The sequence below is a fragment of the Anopheles moucheti genome, chromosome 2 (genome assembly GCF_943734755.1).
Source record: "Anopheles moucheti chromosome 2, idAnoMoucSN_F20_07, whole genome shotgun sequence".
Lineage (NCBI taxonomy): Eukaryota > Metazoa > Arthropoda > Insecta > Diptera > Culicidae > Anopheles > Anopheles moucheti.
The window spans coordinates 34,249,085-34,267,921 of NC_069140.1; the positions used below are offsets into that span (position 1 = coordinate 34,249,085).

General features: G+C 39.6%; 1 protein-coding gene across 1 annotated transcript in view; it reads left to right on the top strand.

Moving 5' to 3' along the window:
• LOC128310020 (allatostatin-A receptor) overlaps window positions 1–18,837 on the top strand; it is a 36,190-nt gene that overhangs the window by 6,708 nt on the left and 10,645 nt on the right. Inside the window, exon 5 of the mRNA XM_053046552.1 lies at window positions 18,600–18,718. Coding sequence (XP_052902512.1) covers window positions 18,600–18,718 — 119 coding nt within the window. The remainder of the gene's footprint in view (window positions 1–18,599; window positions 18,719–18,837) is intronic.

Sequence of the window (18,837 nt, forward strand, 5' to 3'; positions counted from 1 at the left end):
AAATCATTCAAACTATATATTATTTATTTTTTATTTGAAAAGCATTAGTGAAACTTTTTTTGTTTGCTTTGTTTTGTTTCAACGGGTAATGCATATCTTGCTAAACAAACAATATTGTTATTAACATGAGTGCACAAAAGTATTAATTCAAAAAGAAGAAAAATACATTATTGTTTATGTTTCACCAGTGCAACATAAACATTAATTCACTTAGATACGACTATTTCACTTCAGTTTGACCTTAAATGATCAAGCAAAAACCTGACTTAATGGTTTATGCTGCTATCTCTAGTGCATAAATAGGAAATTATAGTCCCAATTTATTTCTATAGCTTAATTTTCCATACGTTTTGTTCACATTATTTTCTTTCCCTGCATCCCTTCCTGCATTCCCTTAACAGTGGCCAAAACGCCCCAGGAAGATTCTTTTGCGTAGCTTGGATCGTACTAGTCCGCTGTAACAGTTTAATGAACAAATAGTATCCACAATAATGCGGCTCCGTACCTTCGCACCGGAGGTAGCATATTTCCTGCTTAGGTCAAGCGAAATATTCATAAAACGATACTCCATGACCGGCTGTGCCGAGAGGAAGCTCACAAAGCACGAAGAAACCATCGCAATATCGCATTGTGTAAAGAATAGAAGCAATACGAAGGGCATGTGAGGACGGGAAAAAAACAAAACAAAGCAAAAACGCAAACGATAGAAATTCCGAACACAACATTGTGAATGGGCTCCATTTACTCGAGAAGCCCATTCGTCCGTTTCGCAACAAGCGCCCGAGCGCAAGTGTGATCTTGGACCAAAATTGACCTTCAGGGATGCTGCACCACAGCAGCACTAGGTCGCCGAATAAGTACACCATGGAGAAAATGAGAAAATAAACAATTCCTCCTACGGTTTTGCTCGGTTAGGCTTTGACCGTCCGTACTGGTCTGTCTATGGAAAGAGCGCCCGAGGAGTAGTTCACGGAATGCACTACCGCTCTGTCCCGCGTGTGTTTGTGCACCTCGCGTTGCAAAACAAACACTGCATGCGAACAAATACATGCACGAAGCAAATATAGCACTACATGCTTCCTCTTGCTACGCCGTGCCGCGTGTGGGGAGTGATGCCGTCCGCTATAAAGTGCTTCTATTTCAACACGCTTGCGACAAGATAAACACGCTTCGCAGTTTCATGCCAGCTATAGACGTACCCGTCGCCGGAGCACAAATGGCCACAAAAATAGAGTGCCCCGAGCACACATTGATGCACGCCGGTGGGATGGGGTGGGGTGCAGGGATTGGGTCAAAATAAAAACTGCTTCACAGCTTTCCCGGCTCGTGCGGTTGAACTTCAACCCGCAGACGGACATTAAGCTCCGGGACATGCTTAGTTTACATCGTGCTACACAGTTTGAGAATGTAGCGAGAAACCAATGCCGGGCGAGCGGTTTCATGGTTCAGTTCGCACATGTCGATTGTAATACCGCCGTCCAGGAACACGGGTTGCTCACGGTTCATAGTACGGCTCGTTTATCTTCATTACGTTTAAAGGCGAGTTCTAGTTGAGTTATTAGCAAATTTAAGTTTTGAAATGGAGCAAGAATTTTCTGAGCGCTGGAATACATAGTTAAATTATAGATTAGCTTTAAGGTATAATTATAACATAATGTTTATAAAAACAAATGAACGAAGGATAAGAAAAACCTGCAGTGAAAAGCTCAAGAAGATTATCTCATATTTCTTGAAAGATATCATATGAACACTAAAACATTAACTTTGAACTTACTTTTTGCTATTCTAAACCTTGGGCTTTATCAGAGCTTCCCAACTGTAGGGGTGTAGTGTAGGAGAGCTTTGAATACCTCATTTGACATTCACCAGAATAAGCTCGTTAGCCCTTGTACGCATGATGTCCAAAGCTGGAGAATCACAGCGACCACATTTCATAACAATTTGGAACTCCCATACAGTCTCTATTCAAGTAGACATCCAATGGTTAGACCACATACCGTCTAATTTGAGTCGATGGTCAATAACAATAACATTTTATAGCTCTTATTGCCACGTTAGCCATTACTGCGGTTTACCTATTGTCCTTCCATACACACGTGGCCAAAGCTCGTTCTGATTACGTACAAATCTCTTTTGTTTTACATAATCTTTTGAGCTGACTACAAATAATGTTAAAAATAACACTTTTTAATGTAATCCACTATATTCCAGGTTTGCGCAATCTTTACAGAAATAGTCTATTCAGGATAATCCCTAAATTGAATAAAGAGATATTACTTTCATCTAGACAGCTTCAGAAGTCTAAAGATATGAAATAATATGTATAGTTTAAACATTTGTAATAAGTTCGGTATATTTCATAGCTCTCTTTACATATAACATGTTTAAATAATTGTGCTTAAAAATGTGGGGTTGTAAAAGGCAATTTTTTCAAGAATACTAAAAGTCAAAGACTCAAAGAAATATGTCATTTATGTTCGTCATGCGAGCGAATCCCATTTCTGCATCACCAATCACCCGAGAGGCAGTCCTTTGATCAGCACTTCTTTGATATAACGAGCTATTGCAAATACGAAACACATTCCCAACGAGGATGGATATCTGGTCTTACTGTTTGAACATCACGATGTATGTTTTTGTTGTTGTTGTTGCTCATATGATACAATGACTCAAAAACATGAGTAAAAGAAATAAATCCACTATGTTTCCCACCTATACACACAGCCAACATAGTTTTCTCGAGGCAGCCGTGATCGAGCTGGGAGATCTTCTTGACGATGTGGTCTTATTTATTGAAAACAAACTTGCTTGCTCGTTCAGTGTGTGTATGTGTCTGTGTGGATGAACGCTTTGCACACTTCGAAGGAAGGAACACACTCCGAAAGAACAGCAGCGGAATCCATTCAATGTACATGTTGCGTTGCTCGTATAACGAGCATGGTAGAAGTTATCGTTATTTCATTATGCTACAGCAAAGGTATCCTTACCTTTCGCTACCGGTTGCTCATTAAAACCAGCACTGCATCGCAATCCGATGATCCGGACATGGGGGATTCCTTTTTCTCAAACCCATTAAATGAAATTGGTTCGAATCTTTTGCGCTTTCGACCGTTTTTCATCCATTGCTATGGCTACGGCAGCGGGATTTGACCACAACGGCAGACACGCGTTGCGATGGGCACATAGAACGGGTCTTCATTTTACTTGGCTATAGCACGGTACTAATCGGTAGCCGAAAGCCCTACGGGAAGATGTAATCATCGTTACCACACTTCAATGCATTTCCGATTGATTGGACTTTTGTTTGATTTTATAGGAAAATGGGGTTTCCGAAGCACATGCACAGTGTGAGCAATTAAATTTTGTTGTCTTTGTATATCCTTAAAGGAAAACAGATGAAATACAACGAATTAAAATCGAATAAACAGGTCGGAAGCAAATAAGAATCTGTTCGCTTGCCGGGAGCATCAGATATCGATTGTATCGCGATTTTTCTACAGCACACATGGCAAATTGAATTGGAAATTTAGAATTTTTTACTCATCCACTCAAAGAAAACGTCATCATACAAACAGTGTTTAACTCTATTTGCCACTTTGACCTAAGTGCCCACAGGAGCAAAAATTCATAATTTTATTTATAAATTATTAAATTATGCACGGAACGGCGCAAATAAACTGCAGACACAATCATTCCCCAGAAAAAGCAATTTGCGTCACCCATTCAACTGTAATCATCAAATCGGGTTCTGCTGCCATCATCGCACATCGAGCGAAGATGATGATGTGGGCGTGAGAAGAAAAAAAAAGAAACAAACAACGGGCCATAAAATTACATCGCACAGTAGCGCACACATTACGACAATTGGTGCGTGAAATTTTGGTGCCAATAAAACATCCACACTCTGTTAGATTGGGCAATACTTGGGCAGAAGGTGCCCAAAAGACGATGGCCTGTGGATCGCAGGGAGTAAAACCCACTCACTTGTAGATTCCACCATAACACATATTTCCGAAGCCATTATGAACGTTACGCAGTGCATTTCAATGGAGGAGGGCTGAAACCTCATCCAGAAACCAGGCAAGAAACATGCCGACATGCGACGATATCGAACTAAAGACTAGAACGAAGAGGGGCGAAAAATACACGACTCCTACACACGTTTCACGGAAACTTTAGCTGAAGAATATTTTTATCTACGCAGAAAAGATGATATTCTACGAAGCGAATCCCACCTCCATGGGGCATGCGGTTTCGAGCAACGAACGGCTTAGCTCTACTCGCTTCTGCTTAGCTTCCGCTTTTTTATGCGCAACTTTTGCTCACGTTTCAGGCATAAGATTGAAAAATAATTCCGAAAGATCTTGTTTGTAGTTCGTGAGTATGAACAGTGTGCTGTGGTGATGGTTTTTTTTTTGTTTGTAACTTCCTTTCCATTTCGTACCAAAACTTGATCGCTTGATGCTGCTTTTTAACACTCGGGCCAACACCTCTTCTGTAGCGGACGATGCAGAACGTTGCAAATGAAAACCCTCCAAAAAGTGCATTGAGCTGTAAATTTATTCACCCCACCCTCCCAAATAGCGTTTTGTCAATCCGAAGTTTCAAAGGGCTGCTTGTCTTCAGTAGCTTTTACAGTTTGCATTCCGTCTCCTTGCTGACCTTTATTGCGGGCTCAGGCCAACGCTCGGTGGGCAATCAAAACGAAAGGAAATGATGAAATGAATAGAAAAGTGGAAACATTAAACCGTACCTTCCATTATGATGTTTCAAAACAAAAAAAAATTCTTCAAAACGGTACACTTAAGCATGGGTCACTTGTCGAGCTACAACTGAACACACTTTGAACTACTCTTTATTCATAAGACATCGGCGGTTTTGATAAAGTGAGACCCTATAGTCTGCAAGAAATCTGGAATGGAATGCACACCAAATGAATACATTGTTGACAAACAGAACGATTGCTTATGAATGCAATCTCTAGCACGAAACTGGCCATTATGGTGTTCCCAAATGCAATATTAAATTATCTTTACGCAGAACATTGAACCATAACGCATTTATCAAACTGTAGCCCGATACATAACTGAATAAATCTCGTAACCACCGTCATCGTTCAATGTATGCATGATAAATTGTCCACCGCATGCTGTACCACATCACATGCTGATGTTCATTAAACTTTAACAAGAATTTATCGAACTTTAACCTCGCCAACGATGTGGAAAAATTGTTATCAAGCGAAAAACTTTGTATCGTAAATAAAATTCTTCCGTTCATCTTTGTATCATCGGATGGAAAAAGAACCTTCTCACACACCTTCTCTCTATCTCTCTATCTCTCTCTCTCTCTCACACACACACACACACACACACACACAATGTAAAGCACAGCTCGTAAACAATCGTGGAAAGGGGTACGATCTTACTTCGTTAGGCAATCGGACATGTTGGAGCACACTTTTTCCTACTTAGGCGAAGGGTTGCGCATAATCTTCTTTTTATTGACCAGCCATGATTCGTACGGAGAATTTTGCCGAACGGTTTTGTTTGGCGTTGTTGTTACTTTGTCAGAATTTAATGCGAAATTTATGCTGCCTCCTTCCGGTCATTTCAAATCCCAGCTTAGCGTGGGAAAAGCCTTTGCCCGGGGTAAGACTTTTTTTTCCACGGTTTTACCTGCAGCCGGAACACCGGAAGGCACAAAATTTGAAAACAACGCAAAGATCAAATGAATTGTTGGTAGCTACATGGGCGGATGTAGTAAGCGAAGCGTAAAATATGAGACTAATTTTTCTTTTTTGTTATTTTGGTCACTAACTGTACTTGGGAATTCTATTAATTAATTAATCATTATGCAAGTGAAGGTAACACAGTGTTGTGACCCGTAACAATTCTTGCATGGTCATAACCGGAAAGCTAATCAATGCAATGACGATTGATGGATGGATTGGTAATCGAACGGACACGTTCTGGCTGCAAATGAGTGGGCATTAACCTGGACTGCTAACGAATATCTGATCCTCTGAATCCTCGGCATACAATCTGTATTTTGTGCTAATTAAGGTCAATCTACAAATATTTCCACCCTGTTTCATCTTAGCATGGGAAACATAAACCACTAATAAGCTGTTCATCGTAAGAGCAGCAGGTACGCGAGCCAGCACCGGTCCAATTCACGTTATATGGGGATTTAGCCATTAACGCTTCCTTCTCCTTGGTTTGAGACCGTTAAGCGTCTCCCACGAACCAGCTTTAATTTCCGTACTAGGACTAATTACAGTATCGTCCCATGGTACGAATGTCTCCCGAGCTTAATGATATGTCGTTTAGCTGTTTGACTTTAGTTTCTCCTCGTCTATGTTTGTGTAATGTTTAATGTCTGTGTAATACATGTTTGACCTATAAAATAAAGTTCTTACACCAGTTATGATCCACCAGTTTACATTTTATCTTTGCGTATATAAATATATAATTTAATAAGCTCACACACTTAATGACCATGAACAAGCCACTTTACTCGTCAAAGTAACAAAACGCTTAACTGTGGTTCATGCTCTACCACTCCAGTTCACCATCTTCACGTTCTACAGCCTGGAGGGTAACATTTACATCGATGTCTGGCAACCAAAATTCCTTTTTGCAAACATGCAAACCATTGGCTTGATGGAAAAGCCAATTCCCCCAAACCTTCGACATCCTTACAGCGGTGGGTTGAAAATTGCACCATAAAATACCCGATCGTCCGGTGTTTAAGCGATGGCACACAATTTTGGACAAGCTTACTGCTGCTTGTTCGACAGTACACAAAGACGGTGCGACAAGTGCTCGCTTGTGATGCTTACGTCCTCGAGTGTGATAATGCTTACCAGAGGGAGTTCTGCTACAGAGGCGACCATTCTGGGAAGGATTAGCCTGAAATGTGTTCATAGAATAGAATGGAGCAGAGCCACAAAAATCCATACTTGATGACCCACGCCTTGAACATTCTAAAGACTGATGGGTCATTGTAACGTGTAATCATGTTACTTGTTTGTATTGTGATAACATTGACAAATGTCATTTACCAATAAGTTGTGTTTTTTTTAAATTGACATTCACTTGGACGCTACTTGGGTTTGTTTAAATTTACTCTTTCTTTGGGCCAGCGGCGGATCAAACGGTAGGCGGAGTAGGCGGTCGCCTAGGGCCTCGCCGTGTTGGGAGCCCCAAAAAATTTGTGCCGATTGTGCGATTTTTGAAAATTTAACAGCAGAGTTAATTTATAGCAAAAAAATGTATTTAAAAGGTAAACAATTGATCAAAAATATTTCTATGGTTATCTAAAACATTTGATTCTATGTGATAAATTAAATGCAGAGAAGAATATCGACTTTGTGACTTTAAAGTATAAACGAAATTGCACCAGGATTTCCGAATGTATAAACATTGCATACCTTACGGTGCAGTACCAGGAGCTACCTCTTCCGTGGATGCTCTCCTGGTACTATAACAGGTGGGCTGATAATTATTTGGCCTAACACATTTATCGTGCTAGAAGATTTTTATCCATATCATATTTCGTTTGTACTAACCTTCAAATGAATTCTGTCCAAATTTGACAGCACTCGGGCCACAACCTAATGAGCTAGAGCATTTTATGTGACGCAACTTTTGTGTTTTGCGTAATCATGGAAAAGAAGGAATTTCGCGTGATGATAAAATATTAGTTTTTGAAGGGGAAACATAAGGTTATAGCCAAAAATTGGCATGATGAAGAGTCTTTGGACACTGCTCTACCAAAATCAACCATCAAATATTGATACGCTAAATTTAAAAGTGGTAAAATGAGCACTGAAGATGATGAACACAGTGGACGCCCAAAAGAGGTGGTTACTGACGAAAACATTAAAAAAATCACAAAATTGTTAAGAACACCCATAATGTGAAGCTGATCGAGAAAGCTGACACCCTAAAGATGTCTAAGGAACGTGTTGGACATATCGTTCACGAGTATTTGGGTATGAGAAAGCTCTGTGCAAAATGGCTGCCGCGCGAGCTCACATTTGAACAAAAACAACAACGAGTTGATGATTCGGAGCAGAGTTTGGAGCTGTTTGAGCGAAATAAATACGAGTTTTTGCGTCAATATGTTACTGTGGATGAGTGTTGGCTTCTCCACTTCACTCCACAGTCCAATAGACAATCATTCGAGTGGATAGGACGCGATGAACCTGCTCCAAAGCGGGGGAAAACGCAACAATCAGCTGTCAAGGTTATGGCGTCAGTTTTTTGGGATTTGCGAGGAGTAATCTTCATCGACTATCTTGAGAAAGAAAAAACCATTAACAGCGACTATTACATCAAATTTTTGGAGCGATTGAAGGACGAAATCTCCAAAAAACGGTCGCATTTGAAGAAAAAAAAGTTTTGTTTCGTCAAGACAACGCACCGTGCCACAAACCAGTGAAAACAATGGCAAAAATTCATGAATTAGGCCTCGAAATGCTTCGCCAACCACCGTATTTCATAGATCTGGCTCCCAGTGACTAACTCCATTTCTCAGATCCCAAAAGGATGTCCTCTGAGAAGAAATTTTCGTCGGATAAAGAGGTGTTCGCCGAAACTGAGGCCTTTTTTGAGGCAAAGGACAAATACTACTACAAAAAGGGTATCGAAAAATTGAAAGACCGCCAAAATCGGTGTATCGCCCTTGAAGGGACGTATGATGAATACAAAAAAATAATTTGACCAAAAAAAAGTGTTTTACTGTCATAGGCCAAACAATTATCAGCCCACCTGTTACATTCGAAAACTGGTAGTTTTCGAAGAAATTTTTCTCTACCAACGGGAAAGTTAGTTTTTAAACATTGCATACTTTTCGGCGTTTTTTAAGCAAAATTGCTGTACTAGGTGCTACCTCTTCCGTGGATGCTTTCCTGGTATCGGCAATCTGAAAATAGCTGGTTTGTATGGAATTTCGTACCAGCCGACGGGAAGTTTGAGCGAGATGATGAAGGATGCTTTCTGTTCCATCCATCTTCCTTACACTCTAGCGTTCGCTCTCACGGATTTGATAGTATGCAATGCAATAGTGATGGGCACACTGCAGGTGTCACCTCTTTAAAAACATGCTTTCCTGGTTTCGCAAATCTGAAAACAATTGTGTTGTTCATCGCCTGAAACATCAACATGAGCGAAACACGTGTCTAAGAAATTTCTCTGATTTTTACCGTAAAGTAAACCGATTGAAAACTGTACATTGGGCGAAAAATCGTAGAGGCGATCGCGTTAGACTAATCAGGAATCGTAAATGTACGTAAATCGTAGAAAATGTAATCCAAGTAGTGGCGTTATGGTTCTCCTTAACGCATACAAACGTTTATATATAGACTAGCTTACAGGGCTACGCAACAAAACTCTGAGGTGTACGCAAGGTTTCTTTCCGAGACTTTGCTGGTGTTGTTAAATCGTGTTTGAATTACACCTCCTCAACACCGATAATGGCGTAGCAAAATTAAAGGCCCCCTTTAAAAATTCCGCCCTGGACCACCAAGGGGATTGATCTTTCACTGCTTTGGGCATCGAGTTGCACCATGTTGTTGACGTGCAATTAAAATTACAACTGATTAATGCAATTATAATATTCCCAAATTACTCTTTTTGTCTTTTAACTTAAAAAATGTCATATTTGAAACTCCAATCAACTCTAATAGCAATCAAGATAAAGTTCTATGAAGAAATCCGTTTAAAGTTACTTTAATTCTTTTTTGAAAATGTCACCTCAGATCAAATGAATAATTTTCTTTGTTCTATCTCTACTCAATTTTAAATAAAACTTCCACTTCTCCTTAAAGGTCAAGTATAATAAAAGACGAGGTTCATTGTTTTTTTCTAAAGATGCAGACCTTTTTAACCACTGTGGTATATGTATTGCTTATGATGTTATACGAGTGGGACTGAGATTGGTAAAAGCGTACCTAGCTAGAAATGAAAAAAAATTGAAATAATATCTCATACAAATAAAATACCGGATAGCAACGTGCCTGATGATTCTTAAGTGCACGAGCACAAAACATCACAAGGGCAGTACCAAAAGTCCCAGACCCTACTTGTCGAATTCAGTGCTATGTTCAAAATCGGATAGAACCTGTTGACCATTTGCTGAAAGTTTCGGGAAATGTTTTATTGCTATTCCACACATTCTTGAATACGGTTGCATGATTTTGGTACACAAAGTTTTACAGTTTGTTTATGAGTTTCAGGTTTTTAAATTATTTTCCTGATTGTTCAAACTGAAAGTTGGAAAATAAATAATAACTTCCCCTCGAATGCTTCAAAATTCATCAGTATCAGTACTTTAGCAAAAGTGTCATGTGGTGCAAAAAGTGAAGTGCCATTCTGTAAAGTGGTAAGCATGCATTACTTAATATAAAGCATAAGCAGATAGAAAGTATGTACTAACGCATCGAACCATTATGGACAAGTTGGACAAAAGTGTTTGCTATGTTATGTGTTTTAATCATTTTTAATCATCATCATACGTTTTAATTAAATTAAAGTGCACCACAACAGTTACCCACGAGAATAGTGGCTTCTCAGTATCTTCCTTATGCTTCCAATGCTTCTCATTACATCCTCACACCCCATGGTCAACTTATAATTATGGAAACTAGTGTTCTGACTCGTTGCAATTTGTGAATTGACAACCGCGAAAGCGAACAAGTGAATGTAAATTAAATTCATTATTACTGCAAAAAGTTACACAAAAAAACCGCCACCATTGAAAGGTCCCCACACGGAAATGGTTTAGAATGTGGCCACCGGGGTATGCTTACCATCCGTTCTACTGATGCATCTCGCACTTCCTGAGCTACGTGGAACGTTGGCACATTTTAATCCATTCATCGGTGCGCGTTTCCGGTAATGAATTGAGTTCAAACAGAAAACCATCCTGACCTACCGGGAAGGTCACCGGTACACCACTGAATGACTGTGCTATTCTCCGTTCTCGGAATGAATTCCAGCACCACGTGGAATGGTTATTATCCAACATTTGTCGGGGCTGGTACGTTAAACGAGAACACAACCCCTTTCGAGCGGTAGCGTATGAATGGCAAACGGGAATGTGAAACGAATTCTCAAGGACATCAGCAGGCACTATGTTCCAAGAATGAGAATTGTTCCACGGCATCTTGCCACAAGTCATTCAAAAGTTTCTAATTCTCGAAACAAGCAGAACATGTCACAACATTTCCATGGCAACGGGTGGGACTAGTGTCTCGTACAGAATAAAAACAAACGAAAACATTCAACTGTCAAAAGTTTTAAAGTTAATTTAATGGAACGAGAAAGACCGACGCATTTCGGAGACGCCAAAGTGTCTTTGTTGAAGTGAATTTGTTCAACAAAGCAACACGAAAAGAACTCGGGAGACGGAACACTTGCAAGACTTGATTGACGTATCGTATAGCATACGATATTAATTGCTGGCTCTGCTTTTGTCAAAACCTTCCTGCTGCTCCGTGTCTGTTTTAATTCTTTTTCCATTGTTCCGGATGTTCGTGCTTCCGGTCTAAAACAAAAAAAAACAATAACCACAGCTCCCTGCTGGAACTGCTTCACTCATCAAATCCAATCGGCGGTGGAACTTTATCAGCGGTCACACAGAAAAACCTTGCCTCGGTGCACAAATCTTTACTCCAAAACATTCTGCCAACATGACTTTCCCCGTTGTCGCTAATGGGAAATTCTCCATTGAGGAGACTGCTGCGTGGATTGTTTTACGTGTCAGTGCAATAAACAAAACCCAAAAGGACTGATGTCTGGGGCTGGTGCTAGCAGCAAAACTCCAACTCCTCACCGCACCGGACACTTGCGTGCGGAGGTTTTTTTTTTCTATTTGTTCGGTAAAAGTTCAAATCTAAACTTTCTATTTTGGCAAAGATCCTGCTGAAACTTTTGCCCCACACCGACCGGATGAGATGACGCTCGATGATTAGCTGGAACTGGTTTAGAGTTCTGATGAAACTTTCGTTCTTTCATCACACATTCCAAAGTGTCAAATTATCTTTGTCCCGAAGATGGTGAAATGATAACGGTGATAGCAAGGCATCAGTGTTGCTCCAGTTTCGAACCAGTAATCAACGCAGCGGGATGAATTGCTCACCACGGTAATTTGGTTCGTCCTTGGGAGAACAAATTGGGACAACCGAGGTTGTGCTCTTCGTAACTCTTCCTTTTTACAGCGCATACGGACCAAACGTCATCTTTGCTTAGAAAATTTTCCACAAAATTAGTTTCATTTAAAGTTTCCCCATGATTTCTTGGGAAAGTTTGATTGTTTTATTTTTTGTTCGTCTGGTTCCATAAATAAACCATCCTTGACAAGGACTTTATTCATTGGGTGGATTTTGCTGTTAAGTTGCTCGTGATTGTGTGTGTTCAAATGTGTTAAATTTGGTTTAGAAATTAAAGTTGAAAAGGCAAAAAACGACTACACTATGTTTTCAATACAGTGCTTGTCATAACTATATAAACTCTTTTTTTCCTATTTACTTGAAATCCTGAAATGATACATAAAAACAGCTTTGTTCACATGTTTCAAACATTGAAAAAAAGACAAATTTTAACAACATGCAATGAGTTTGAAAATTGCTAATAATTTCAATTGGATTTAAATAATATAAATAATTTTTTACCAATAGTTTTTACTCTTAAACTGCCTGCTTTTTTATTCAACACAGACGGCAAGGCCGTATTGTTTAAAATGTTTACTTAACGCTGTATAAATTATATAATACATTCTGTTGTTCTAAACTTTTGAATGATTCCTTATGATCCCAGAAAAACACCATTCCAAATCTACGTGTATGCTTCTAGCGAATATTTCAAAATAAGCACAGAAGTACCAGCATCTTAGCAAAAAACCACAACAACGATTATTTTAAGGATTTTGTCTACCTTTTCAGGATTTTAACAGATCCTTGAGTTGTTGCAGTCCCTTCACAAAATTGTTAGTTATTAAAATCATTTACTGTATCTTCATAATATTATTTTAGTGCAATCACATTCATCCTGAGCATGTACAGATTGTGAAGAGCAACAAAACAACCTTCTGTGAAGCAGCTAAGAAGCGATACAGCCCAACTTTAGTGCACTTTGCAACAAAATATCGAAATAAAGCGAAAGACTCGCTATATTAGCACGCAAAAGACATCAACATTATTCTAAGAAAGTTAATCACGCTTCACTTATTGCTTGCTTATTTCATTATTACACAAAACAACCCTTTTGCACTAACCCACGCGGTGCATTAACGTTGTGAAGGTTAATTGATTCGAATCAGACGTATCAGACACATCTTGCGTGTTTACTCTTCTCCAATCTAATAAACAGAAAAAACCTACATCGATCATTAGACACGAGCTCGTGCATGTATGTGAACGAAGGCGTGAAATTTGTTGCATGGAAAAGGGTTTCATCTTGTCAGTAACCATCCTCCGACAAAGTGTGAGATGAACACAGATATTCGTTTTTTGGCTCACAAAAACATCTGTTTTTTACATACATGCGATCATTTCCATCAATATGTTCCGGTTGGTAAAATGTATGTAAATTGGAACCCATGTACATTCGATCCATGTTAAACCTCGTTCAGGCTTCAGGTTTTGTGCTTTCCATACACGTTGTGGTATAAAGTTTGACGCTCACGCACGTCCGTGGAATCCCTTACGCAAATCATTTTGTTTTTTTTTTTTGCTACTCAAATTCGCCTCAAATCACCCACTCCGCAGTGGTTGAATAATTCTTATCGACTGTATGGTAAACTTTGATTCTGGGTTGTTTCCCAGTGCCTTTTTTCTTCTACCGCATTTCGTTGAAGCTTTATTGGCTATTATAAAGCTGGACGGAGCTAAAGTTAAATGCATCTATTATGAAACCCACTAACTGTAGTAGAGTGCAAGGGCGTACGGAAGGACGTATACGGACAGGCAAACACCACATTTTACCGGATTAGCACAAATTCCATCCGTCCATGGAAACGAATTTTTCCACATTGCTACACACTTTCGCAAAGCCTGCATGAAAACCTTTGCAAGAGAGAGAGGAGAGAGAGAGAGAGAGAGAGAGAGAGAGAGAGAGAGAGAACAAGCCCGTGTGCATGTATTGTGTATATGTTATGAGCCGAATTTTCAAATTTCCCCCACGAATAAAAAAGTTCATATTGAAGCCAGAAGCCAGAATAGGATAACCATCACCATTCATTCCCGTTTCTACAACGGTATTATCATGTCAATTTTCGGCCTTGGGATGTATTTCGTGGAAAAACAGAATGAGTTTGCATCATCCGTTTCGTTTTCCTTTTTCTTGCGATCCTGCATTTCCGTAAATGGTCATATCAGAAAGCATGACGTGTAGCCCTTCGCAGATGGAATTATTTGGATGGATAGAAAAATGTTGAAATTCCGCATCGATTTATTGAATCCATACTAATGATTTTGTTTATCATAAGGAGAAAATAGGAGAAATATAGTCAAATATTACAGTGATTGAGATAGTATTCTACAAATTCCAGTATCTGTCCAACTCAGTGCATGAGTTTTGCCAAATTCTATTCTGTCATTGTTTTCGCCCATCGCAAATGTATATTTTTCATTAAACTGCATTACGCTGTAAAACAAACAAATAAGCAACTTATCTATAATCAAACTAATGCTTCACAGTTCGCATGTAACCAACCTCGGGTTTAGCTGGGTATCTTCCTTCTAGTTATTTTTTTAAATTGTATTATGTCCTATTAGATACATTTACCAGAATCCGGGGTGACCTCGGTAGTAATGTATTTGATAGGCGCCTCAACTCCACTTGTATTGATTGTAAATTTCCCCGATAAGAAGTGTAAGTTTTTATACATTTCTGTTACATTTTCTCACCTTCAACAAACCGTTCCTTCAGTTATGTTGCGGAATGTATGCTTGGTGGTATCACTTCCTGTACATACCCATAGTTAGGTCAATAATCAGCTTAACGTTCGTTCAGCTTCGGTCCACACAAAAAAGAACCTTCTGCGGTGTGTGGTACCAGCAGTAACTGCGGTACATTACGATGAGGCTAAGGACAGGTACCGTTTTACAGGGAGTTTTATCAAGTTCTTTCATCATAGCGATCATTAAAAAAATACCTTTATTTCTAGCTCTATTTTTGCACAAGAGCTTAAAATTTATTCACGTAATAGCTAAAAATCCTCTTTTTTCACTTATATATTTTTATTGTGCCAGTAATGTACAAACTTCCGCTCGCTAGCACGAAAATGCTTTCTATTCCTTTCGATTTTTTTTTCTTTAAAAAGGGACTGAAACACCACGTAATTATTTTACAAACCGCGAGGTAAAAAAAAAACAAATAAATTCGACGAACACAAACACACCCTGTGACGAAACCCCAGGATCGTGACCATTGCGGTAATAACTCCGGTTTGTGGTGTATTCTGTTTCGACCGGCTTGTTTTTTTTTTTTTGTTCAAGTTCAAGGAAACAAAGCGGACCGGCAGAACCAGAAGAGGGATGGCTAATGATATGCGTATTTTAATTGTTTGGCCAAAACTGGGCTCTAGTGTTCCAGCGCATTATTGAAACATTAAACCGCATTCAACACCTGGCGGCTTCGTGTTTTCCGTGTCTTTTTGATCGCTATTTTTGGTATGTTTTAGTATCGTTTTTATAACCGTGTACTGTTTTTATCGTTTCTCATGGCGTAACATCAAAACGATAGCATCCAGTTGGTGCAATTTTTGATGTCCGAACTGTGAAATTAGCTCCGAATCGGACCATCCGTTTTGATTGGTGTTTTGTTGGCCAAAGCAATACATTAACCATCACCCAGGTAGGATGTAAAATGATTTTAAATAATTATATCATTAAATTGCTTGAAAGTGGCACAACTATCGTTTCGCTTTCAGGCACAGTGAGTCGAACGGTGCGATGTGTGAGCTGAGTCATGTGTGCGGTTAGTGTTTGAACACGAAGCACCATCAAGTCGGGTTTCACATTCATTTCTGCCGGCGACTGAAAAGGTGTAGCATCTTTACCACGTAGCATAAAAACTGCTGCCCTTTTACACCGTGCATATGGAACCGATCAAATGCGAATGTATTATGCGGTGTGCGATTACTTCACCGCGTGCAGTAACTTTAATTCAACGACGGTGAAAAAAAACACTTCTATCTGCACAAGGGAGGGAAAACATTATTTTCATCGATAACGAGCCTTCGTATGTGCGAAACCACTTATTGTATATTGATTTTGTGCAAAATATCCACAGGATATGTGATGCAGTCTATATTGCTAAGCATGTAAAAATGATCGGTTCGTTGTAATGTCATTACTCCATTTTCAAGAGGCTACTTTGGCGCTTTTGCGTGAATTAAACATTTTAATGCAGCATTTTTATATTAACATTTAACAAAAAAAAACGTACAACACGATTAACTAGAAATGCTATTCAAACGGTGCGAGTTCCTTCGAACCGGGTCCCAAAATCAAACGAATTTCTGCACAGCAAAAGTTACGCCTGCGCTAAACTTATTTCTTCTAAATCCGCTTGTGGTCGATTACTGTGAAATTATGATTAAATGTTAAGCTTCAGGCGAATAAACATCGACCATGCCGAAACACAGCCCGGAACCGCTTTCTTGGCAACTTGCCTCCCTCCCCGCAGCAGAGTCACTCAACTTTCCGCTTTGAAGCCATTGCCCCCATTCTTATGCTTATTATGCTTTTTAACCCGAAACGTTCACGTTCGTCAAACGTGTTGGTGTTGGAAGGCGAAAATTCGCGGCAGGAGACCTTGCCACTAGTCTTCAATGATCAACATCCAGCCACGCTATTGCAATTGTTTGATGTTTCCCAAGCGATGAGATTAAATTATCTGCCTTTTATTATCCAAACCACATCGTATCGGATGGAGCCTTTCAAAATTGGAAAACACCGATTTGTAGTTCGATGTAGGAAAGAAGGTCTCCCAATTATGCCACGTTCTTTCACGACTGGTCTTAGAAGTGGTTATCTTATTCATCAATAATTCATCTTCAAATCAGCCATGTTGCTTGGAAAGAGTTTGTTGGAAAGGGTATGTGTCCCTTTAGCGGTCCCCTTTTTTGTGTAGGTGCACCTTTATAATGTAACAGTTTGTATTGTTTTACTCTCTTTACTGTTGACAACTTCCTTCCGACTTAGTAACCACAAATGTATTCACGCCAGATACTTAACTTCTAAAGACTGCGACTTCACTCTGCTACGCACTGTGATTTGAAATCGTATTAAATCAATTCAATGGCAATGTTTCAGATACAAAGTATTTCTTGGGACGATACATCTTCAAAGCGGCAACCATTGGTGTCCACAATGTACCGCTCAGTTTGGTTAGAAGTCACACGCTGGGCACAGATACAAAAGCGAGAGCTTGATCTTCATGTTCCCCACACCCCACACAGATAGTCTATCGGCTTTACGGTTCGCAATATTAAATCAGAGATGAATAGTGGGTGTACAAAAAAGTTTCTAAGGTTTTTAAAACTGTTTATGCCATCAGTAGATTACGGGGAGAAATAAAAGGTCTTATGTGTCATACTGATAGATTCAACTGATAGATTATGGGCAAAAGCCTATCAATTGCATTTCTATTGTTTTTTTAATATGAATTAAAATACGGAATTATCCAAAGAGCTTACTTGTACATTGGGAATGGGCCATGGTGGGCAATAGTTATAACATATTTCGATTATTAATACTACAATGTAAAACAAAATCCTACGATGGAAAGTAATTTTAACCCAATATGGGTAGGGAAAATTAATCCGTGTAAATTAGAGTATGACATTTCAAAGATTCATTCTGATCATACTACAGTTAATACAGCACTTACTGCATACTGCATACATCATAATCATAAACATAACCTGAAACTTTCGGCTAAAAACGCAGCAAACTTACTTGCACACCCAATGTACTTCAATCCTGCTTACTGGCTACAGTTCATTATTTCACGAAAGTTTCGTTGAATGCAATCAACATAAATGCTCACATCTCACAGCTCACATCACAGCATGATGCCAATTTCCTGAGTAACATATTTCCAGCAATGGTACAGATTGACTTGCTAGCTATATGACAAAACACGAACTTAGATAAGCTGCAGCCCAGAGTAGCAGTCACCGCCAAGATTGATCATGGTGACAAAATACCACATTCATTTACGCAGCGATCATCGTGCACAGTGTAGTGTATCCAAAAGGTACGTCGGTGCCATTCGGTATTATGGGTAATATTCAATCATTAGCTTCATTTGCAACATTTGCCACACATGCGGAACCGCCGGTGCCGGTTTCCAATATGTAGATGCCAGCATATCGTCCTGGGTGGTATTTCACCTTGCTCATCACATTACCACCTCGAGGGATCGAGACCTGTATTTGCTCGTGTCAAATCCACCCGTCCAGTGTAATCACTTCAGCTGCCATCATCTTCTCGGACGCGTACGCACCGTCCCCGAACGTGTTTGTGGTGGTTTGTTTTCATGTCTCGTTTTCTCTTCTTTTCTCCACTTTCTGCCACCCGCTAGGTGTCATTTTTCCTATCATCGTACGTGGTACCACTGTCACTAATATCGTTCCTGTACATGGGGATGCTGGCACGCCTATGGAAGGGTGCCCCCGGAGGTCGCGCATCAGCCGAATCCAGGTATGTACAGTGTTTTTATGTGTGAGTGTGTGAATGTTTTTTTTACCTTCGTTTTGAAAGCCTAGCGTATCGAAGCAAGCCAAGCATTATGATTGTCTTCCCACGAGACTAACGCGGTA